This window comes from Echinops telfairi, unplaced genomic scaffold, assembly GCF_000313985.2.
Source record: "Echinops telfairi isolate 266 unplaced genomic scaffold, ASM31398v2 ScPeMD7_11;HRSCAF=52, whole genome shotgun sequence".
Classification (NCBI taxonomy): Eukaryota; Metazoa; Chordata; class Mammalia; order Afrosoricida; family Tenrecidae; genus Echinops; species Echinops telfairi.
The window spans coordinates 34708794-34717737 of record NW_022103908.1 but is presented as its reverse complement, the minus strand read 5'-3'; the positions used below and the strand labels follow the sequence as shown (position 1 = coordinate 34717737).

The following is an 8944-nucleotide window of genomic DNA, read 5'->3' as shown; positions in this document are numbered from 1 at the left end:
TATAAGCCACCACCACCCCTCCCCAGGGGGACAACAACAGTAACATGGGTGAAGGGAGACAACGATCAGTGTAAGATTTGAAAATAACAATAATTTATCATTAATCAGGGGTCTATGAGTGTGGGAGGGGAGGGGAAGGAAGGAAAAAAGAGGAGCTGATACTAGGGCTCAAACAGAAAGAAAATATTTAGAAAATGATGATGGGAACATAAGTACAAATGTGCTTGATACAATTGATGTTGTTATAAGAGCTGTAGAAGACACATGGGGAGGAGAGACGTGTGCTCCACCCCCACACCCCACCCCAGTCCATGCCGTCGCTCCCAGCCATTTGCACACGCTCAGAGAACTCAAATAACAACTTTCCCAAAGGAAGCGCTCTGAGAATCGCATTAGCTCTGCACTCACAGACAGTGTGGGGAAGGTCCAGGTGGTGATTTTGCTTCTCCTAGCGTCGCCCAGAGGACTGGGACAGAAGTCTGGAAGAAATGCATTGCCCTTGGGATCCTCTGCAATCTCTCTTTCCCCGTGGCCTGTCTTCTGAGTCCTTATTGTCGCTCCATGTGGGAAATCGAGCACAGTCCACGCAGCCAGCGTTTCTTGTCAATGGAGCAGAACCCAGTGGACTGAAACGGTGGGGGCAGAGCGATCACTTATGAGGGGCTGCAAAAAGTTCATGGGAAAACAGAATGAGAAGGTAACGGGGCGTTTTCCTCATGAACGTTGTGAAGCCCCCGCATATGGAGAACCCCACGGATGTGCTTTCTCTGAGGGGTGCTGGTTGGAGCAGTGGTTCAAGCGCTGGGCTGCAAACCATAGGTAGGTCAGCAGCCATTCACTCCACAGGAGAGAGATGCGACAATGTGCATCCATAAGGATTATGGCCCTGGAAGCCCCGAGGGCAGTTCTACTCTGTCCCGGTGGGTCCCTAAGAGTTGGAATTGGCTGGACAGCAGTGGAGTTTGTTTGGTGTTTTGGGGTGCATCCTCTTTATTAGGGCACCGTGTGTTAGAGACCCTTCAGAACGAACTAAAGTGAGGTGTGTTGTGTCATTGTAGGCCAAAGGCAAAGAAAGGCAGTGGCTGCGGCACCAAGCTACAGGGGAGCTGGACGACGCCAAGATCATCGACGGTCTGACCGGCGAGAAAGCCATCTACAAACGCCGCAGGGACTTGGAGCCCCAGGTAGGCCAGCTCGACCTCAGAGCAGCACGGGCCGCCTTGCTTCATAGGCACCTGCTCTCTCCGGCTGCGGCTTTTCCCAAAACACCGCCAGCACAGGAAAAAGAGAACTGTCCTACCCGTCTAACATTTACTACAGAGATAAATATTCTACGATAGTGTCGTCAGCTCAATGACAGTGTGCTTTTTCCTTTCTGACTCTGATTGTACTAATCAGGGTTTCGACAAGGAAACACCCGACTCACATTGGGTAATTTGCAGAACAGTTAATAAAATGACTATTTCTAGAGGTAAGTGTGGGGTCAAAAAGGCCAGAGACAGTGGGCTCCAGCCCCACTCCCCGGCCTAAAACGGCCCTGGGAAGAGTAGCCAGAGAAGGCTTTGCACGGAGATGGCCGCCTGGCTGTGTCTCCGGCCTTCAGCGGAAGGAGAGTCCACCCATGGGCACCAGACAGGGAGCACACATCCCACCTGTACCCTGCCAGTGCCACCCACCGATAGAATCCCTGAAAGCCAGCTGCCAAGGGAATGGTAGGCCCATGCAAACACATCAGCCTCCCAGGCCTGGAAGCCCAGCAGGGACCAGTGGAGTCACACGGTCCTGCTCTGGCTCTAAATAATACCAGGGGCTATTCACGGCTCTATTACTTTGAGGGTTTTTGCCTCTCATACAACTGAAGAGAAAAAAAACTCAGAAAATAAGGATTTTTCCCTGAAAGTATTATAGTATGTAAACTTTTAGATAATGGTAATTTTAAAACATTTGCAGTAAAATGCCTCCCCTGCCCACCCCACCCCCCCCAAAATAGAAAGAAGGTTAAGTATCTAGTCTTCTAGAAAGATCTGTCATTTCTTATCATCCCGGGAGAGCCAGCTTTGCCAGTGGGAGCTGAGGAATCACTGGTCCTATTTAAATGGCTCTTCAGAGATGATCTGTTGGTAATTTGGGACGTGCTCATTCTGTGTGTCACTGGTATGAGTCAGCGATGCTTTCTCTCCTGACTGACTCATTGTGGTCAGCAATTGTATTTAGACACAGCAAAAATTAGGAGTCATCATGGACGCGTATGTGGCGCTGTTCTTAATTTAGGCAGGTTCAACACGTGGTAAAGAAAGATACTGAATTTCTCTCAAAACCATGGTCCCGTCCTACCACCAGGTTCTCTTGGAGTTACAGACTCTGCTTTATTGATCTTCCTAGGTGTCAGCCAGTGCATATTAAAAGAATCTGGAATTCTTCTCCATCTCCCTTTTAAAAAAAACCCGACAAATAAAGTTGTTGGTTTTTTTTTAATTCTTTGAATTGGCATGTCTGTGAGTCCAGAATGAGACTGGATCTTTCACATCTACTTGCCAGTTGTTGCTAGGCAGATACCACGCTTGAGTCTCTAGCTACCAGGAAAGGAAAAGTGAAGAAGTAGTCAGCCCCTGGAAGGCAGGGAAAATGGGAAGCTTCCAAAGACTGGTGTCCTTACGTCTCTGCCAGACTCCCTCTCCCTCGACGTTGTTTCAGGAACCTGATATTTCGTGGGGCCCGTGTGTAAAATGACAGTCAGTTCACTGGCCCTGGAGGTGCCAGGTCAGCACTCTGCTGCCAGCTGACAGGTCAGCTGTTAGAAGGGAGCCCCTCAGACCTGGTGACACCCTCCCATTAAAGATGACAGCCCAAGACCCTTTGGTAATGTTCTCTCCTCCGTCACATGGGGTCCCTGTGAGTCAAAATCCCCTCAAAGGCGCTTCAGAGCAATAGTACACACAATCAACACACAACAACCAATCAATACACAACAATAATACACAATCAAATGCAAAGGCATGGAGCCCATTCCAACTCATAGCCACCCTTCAGGACAAAGCAGAAGGGCCCAGGGGATCTGAGACCGGACTCTGCGGGGGTAGACAGCCTTTCCCCTTGCAGTTCGCAGTCCAGCTCACAGGCAGCGCACCTCCAGGTATGAGTAAAACCAATGTCGTTTTCCCCTCTAAAAGTAGGTTTTTCCAAACTTATTTGGCCTACAGCCCTCTATATCCCTCTCAAAAAATTATTCGGCTCCCCCCTGGCAATTAAACTATTTTGTCCTATGGCCCATAATCCAGGATAACGTATAGGTAGCTACCCCCCACCCAAATCATTCGAACATACCCCCTACCCACCTCCCACAGGCAGTATCACCACCCTCGGGGAACACTGCTCTGAAATGATGCAAACTCTTGGGGAAGCCACTGAGTCCAGAAGTCCCAACTGAATCAAGAAACCATAAGCCTCCAAAGGGAACTGTGCTAGCCTAGGGCCCCCTTGGAAGGACCATGTTCCCGATTACAAGGAACCACATGTGACCTCCTCCCTGGGGGATGGACAACCGAAAAGTGGGTGAAGGGAGACGTCGGACAGGGCAAGATATGACAAAATAGCAGTTTATAAATTATCAAGGGCTCATGAAGGAGGGGGGAGCGGGGAGGAAGGGGAAAAAGGAGGACCTAATGCCGGGGGCTTAAGTGGAGAGCAAATGTTTTGAGAATGATGAGGGCAATGAATGTACAAATGCGCTTTACACAATTGATGTGTGTATGGATTGTGATAAGAGTTGGATGAGCCCCTAATAAAATGATTTAAAAAAAAAAAAGAAAGGACCATGTTCCAAGGGCAAATCTTCCCCATAAGGCTACTTGCTCCCTGCATAAGTCCTAGGGCCTGTTTTCTGAAATACACTCCCCTGGTACCTCCCCACCCACTGGCGTGACCGTGTGCAGGGCTGCTGCTCTGGCATCTGGTGGGTCCCCGGCAGTGCCCTCGCAGCTCACAGCCGCCCTCTCTTTCCTCCCTTCGCCCAGCTGGGCAGCCCACAGCAGAAACCCAAGCGTCTGCGCCTGGTGGTGGATGTCTCTGGCAGCATGTACCGCTTTAACGGGGTGGATGGCCGGCTCGAGCGCACCATGGAGGCCGTGTGCATGGTCATGGAGGCCTTCGAGAACTATGAAGAGAAGTTCAAGGTAACAGCATGACCTCAGGATGAGGATGAGGATTGGGGCCAGTGCCCACAACTGTCCAAGAGTTAGGGGACAAGAGGGGAGTGGGGGGTGAGCTCAGGCTGCTTCAGAGCACCTGTTCAGCCGTAGAGGGAGGACCCAGCTCTCCGAAACCAGGGCAAAATGGAAGCGCAATAATCCAAGAAGTCGCTTGGATTCAAAGGAAACGCCGCAGCGCACGCATGGTGTAAACTTCCGCAGAGCCCCAGCCCGAAGGTTGAAGGCGGGGGAATGTCCGTCCCCAGGTTGTGCACCCTGTTCTCCCCCCAGCTCCCCACCCACCCCCTGGTACCCCTTCGGCAGCCAGGCGGCCCCCACTCCTATGGAGGGCTTGAATGGGTGCTCTCTGCTCTTGGCATCGCGTTACATTTCCACGGGGCGGGGCAAGGAGTCCGCAGGGGGCATCGCCCTGGGAGAGAGGCACCCTGCCATTGCAACTGGACCGCCGGCATCTCAGAGCCTGGCTGTGCAGAAGGGGCTCCCGTGCTGCTGTTGCCCCAGTGCTCCCAGCCAGCGCACCGGCCCATCATTGCTGGCCTGGTTCTCGCCACCGAGAACTGCGCCATAGGGGGTTCTTGGCTGTCTTGAGAAGCACACTGCCGGGCCTTTTTGTCACGGGCACTGCCGGGTCGGTTTGAGCTGCCAACCGCTGATCACGGAGCACAAATCCAAGGACCTCACTGCCTTGCCTGGGCCCATAAACCCACGCTTTCATGCGGCAGTGAGCAAACAGCCTTGAACCCCATATCCTAAACCGCGTAACGATTGTAAGGACTTCAGTTGAGACAAATGCTGCCTATCGTCGTGTGTTTAAAGGACACGCGTGGATATTCTAGACTTTATTCAGAATCAAAGGGAGCATCAGGAACAGGCCCTCTCAGCTTGACATCCTCCCTGCATGTCAGGAGTACCTTCCCGAGTGGTGCCTCTGTGTTGTGATGATACTGCTAGAAACAGTGTCAAAACCTGGCACCTGCTCCCTCTAGGCCTGTCAGGTAGGATCCTGCCCCAGGGGCCCTTGCCTGAAGCTATAGGCTCCAGCCCCTGTCGAGCTCACCTATAGCAGCTGTCTGGCCCGATGCCATCCTCATGTCATGTCGTGTCTGCTGCTGTGACCACCGTGCCAGTCCAGGCTCTCTAGAGCCTTTGTCCTCCCCCTTACCACCCTTGACGTCCTTTGCCAGCGTCAGTCCCTCCTGGTGATGTGTGCAAAGGAAGCAAGTCCAAGACTCAGGAGGGCATTTGTTGGCATATTTTCAGAGTAGATTGACAGTCCTTTGGTCCTGCACTGTCTGAGTCTGGAAGGTCAGTTGAAGCCTGTCCACCATGGGTGACTCTGCTGATATTTAAAATACTGTGGGCATGGCTGCCGGCAGCACAGGAACATGCAAGTCACCGTCATAGGAAGAACTAACAGGCGGGTGGCGGCTTTGAGAATTGGCTGATAGGCCAGGGGCATTTGAAGTCCTTGAGTGCTGTGGGCTGCCAGACTCTGCAGGTGCAGGTGCATGGGGAGTAGCTTTGTTTCCTTGAAGAAATGGAGTGTGTTCCCCATGTGATTAATGAAAACTAGGTCATTTTCCCAGGTCCGCTCCTGGCTTTGGTTGCCAGGAAGTTCAGAGCCAAAATCGAAGACCAGCCCTGAAAACTTTGCCTCTGGCTGTGTCCAAGACCAGTGCCCCAACTTTTCTTTCCCTTGACCCGCCCTCTCTTCAGATGTCAGTTTTCTTGACTATGATTTTCCACCTTCTTATGTTTTATGGATTTGTAGAAAACATTTCCAGTAAAACCCATACAAGCCAGAATCTGGGCTAAGGTGGAACCTGTTAGAAAAGGAAACCTCAGCTATTTTCCACTAAGATGAACAACAGAAGTATAGCCAGGCTGAACTCTGTCAAAGCCAGGAAACTAGGAAGACCCCCAAAAGAATGGCAGTTCTGTGGAGTTCTGATTTTCATGGTTCACTGTGTTTTAAAATACATTAGATCTTTCTGGTACAAGATGAAGTACAATGAATTAAGTCACTTGGCCAACCAACATATCAGTATAAATGCCCACTTACCACTAATGGTTTAAAACCTGTGGACTCTGATAATATTGGATCAGCCCATCCACCTCTCATATGGGACTTGAAGGCCAGTGTTCCACTGCTCCCTTTGATTTCGATGGAGAATTGAATACAGTGTAGACTGTAGAAAACAGATAGGCAGACCACAGACAGATAGATGACTGGGTGGATGGGTGAATAGGTGGATGACAGCTGCCATCAAGTTGATTCTGATTCATGGTGATCTTATGTACCACAGAATGAAAGTTACCTTGACCTGCATCAGCCCCACAATTGCCAGCATGTTCAAGTCCATTGTGTGACCATGGCACCAGTCCATCTCCCCCAGGGTCTCCCACACCCTCATTGGCCCTGAACTTCACCAAGCGTGATGTCCTTCCCCAGCAATTGATCCCGCCTGATGATCTCTTCAAAAGATACAAGTTGGACAATGCTCGTTGTAACCCAAAAGAATCCACTGGCTAATTTCCAACAGCAGATCACTAGGCTTCTCTTCCTAGCCTGTCTTAGTCTGGAAGTTCCACTGAAACCTCTCCACCACGAGGTCTGAGTGACCCTGCCGGTATTTCAAATGCTAGTGCAACACGCCCAGCATCATTGCCACATGCAAGCTACCACAGTCTGACAAGCAGACAGACAGGGGGCGATAGCACACATACCAGTATCAGAATTGCAGTCATTGATATCTAGAATAAAGTTTCCAGTTAGAAAGAAGACATCTATTTCTCTGATAGCAGAACTTCTCCACTATTGAAGCTACTTCCAAGTTTGGAAAAAGAAAACTTTCTACTAGTTTAAAAAAAAAAAAAAAAAAGATTGACACAGCTGCCCCAAGACTGAGTAAAACTTTAGACAGAAGACAGAAAGTGGCAAAGCTAATCGAGAATCCAGAGTCGCCCTAATGGCTGCAGGTAGAAGGTGTTGGGTACCCAAGTTGTGTCTCACACAATGGGGCAGATGGAGAAATCTGTACGTGTCTAACTCTCACTGTTAAGAGTCTGTAATCTGACAAAACTATTCATCAATGAAACCACTCAGCACATCAAAACAGCAACAGTATCAAGGGAATTAGCACTTCCCAAGATGTGGTTATACAAGGGCGTACCCCTCAAAAAACAAACCAACAAACAGAAAACGGAATTGTGCTGGGCGGAGCAGAGCTTTCATAGTACATGTACATGTTTTCCCCACTTGGTGAGCATGGAGCAACTCGCTCTGGGTGAATGCACCCAGTGGCTTCGCCTGGGAAGGTTCTCTCTGGTCACAGTGAAATGTTTTCAAAAGCAGTTTTGCTTGATCCTCGTTTTTGGTGATGACTGATTTAAGAGAAATGTGTGTGGCTGTGACATTTTGTTTCCTGCTGGAAAAAAAAAAGCCACAGAAACTGTTGTGTTGAACACAGCTTAGAAGGACAGCTGTGGGGGAAAACTTCAGTGTACAAGTGGCTTTCTCATGTCAAAAAAGGTGACATCTTTTTAAAAAGGTGAAACCTCATTTTGGACATCTGTCAACTTCCCGAACGGACAAAGATGTAGTGCATTTGGAGTTCATTTCACCAGGTCAGACTGTTAATCAAGCTTTCTATTTAGAGGTTCTGAAAAGATTGTGTACACACACAGCCATCTCAGTGCACCAGTTTTGGGCAAAAAACAGCATGCCTCTCTTGTCCCATGCACCTGACTCACCTGACCTCACACTGTGCAACGTCTTTTTGTTTCTGCAAATGTAGAGGGACATGAAAGGACAGTGATTTGATGACACAGCAGAGGTAAAGAAAAAAATGAGGGAGGTTCTGTCAACCATCCAAACAGATAAGTTTGAAAAATGTTTCCAAGAATGGAATCGCAGATTTGACAACTGTATTAAGTGTAATGGAGAGTACTTTGAAGGTGATAAGATTGTTTTGTACAAAACAAAAACTAAATACATATTTTTGAGGGAAGGGGAATTCCAGGGTTTTGGGGGGGTTCCCCCCATATTCCCACCAATAAGATTTTAGTGGAAGTGATAAATATAAACCAAATTATTGCCATATGGCCAGCTTGGTTTCCCTTCAATAGAAGTAGAAACATTAACTGAGAGCCTGAGTTTACAGTGTAGTGGGGGAGACATATGTAATGTAGCCAAGCCAAATGTAATGCAAAAATGACTAAGTTCTTTAGAACATTTAGTAAGAGATTGCAGTTATAGAGGTGCAAAGATCTCTAATGAGACTGCCCCCCACCTTTATCACCCGATAGCAGTATTTGGCTGATCTGCTCTCTGAATGCCCCAAAGGATTTCCTCAGTCTTTATCAGTGAAGCCACAGATATGCTGAGAAGATAACCATAGCAACCAATGGCTGACAAAACCAGGGGATATGGTAGCAAAACACTAAAATAAAATAAACTATTCTCAAAACTTGAAGTAGCTTTGCCATGTTATGCTATTACATTTTAACAGGCAGTCCTTGAAAGGTTTTGTGCATGTTCCTCGGTGCATCTACTCCTCGCTTATCAACTGTCTGGTTAGCTGCTGTTTTGCACATTAATGACCTTCATACAGTCCAATGCCAGAGTAATGCTGGCTGTGATGGTTGAGGTTATGTGTCACCTCTGCTGGTCCATGATCTTCAGTGGTTTGGCTGTTGAGTAATGATATAATTAGGCAGTTATAGCTCATTACCAT

The 8944-nt window shown here is 48.6% G+C and overlaps 1 protein-coding gene across 1 annotated transcript in view; it reads left to right on the top strand.

Annotated features, from left to right (window-relative positions):
• The window catches only part of VWA8 (von Willebrand factor A domain containing 8), a 426636-nt gene that overhangs the window by 389585 nt on the left and 28107 nt on the right, over positions 1-8944 (top strand). The window contains exons 39-40 of the mRNA XM_045287091.1: positions 1059-1184; positions 4014-4172. Of these exons, the coding sequence (XP_045143026.1) occupies positions 1059-1184; positions 4014-4172 (285 nt within the window). The remainder of the gene's footprint in view (positions 1-1058; positions 1185-4013; positions 4173-8944) is intronic.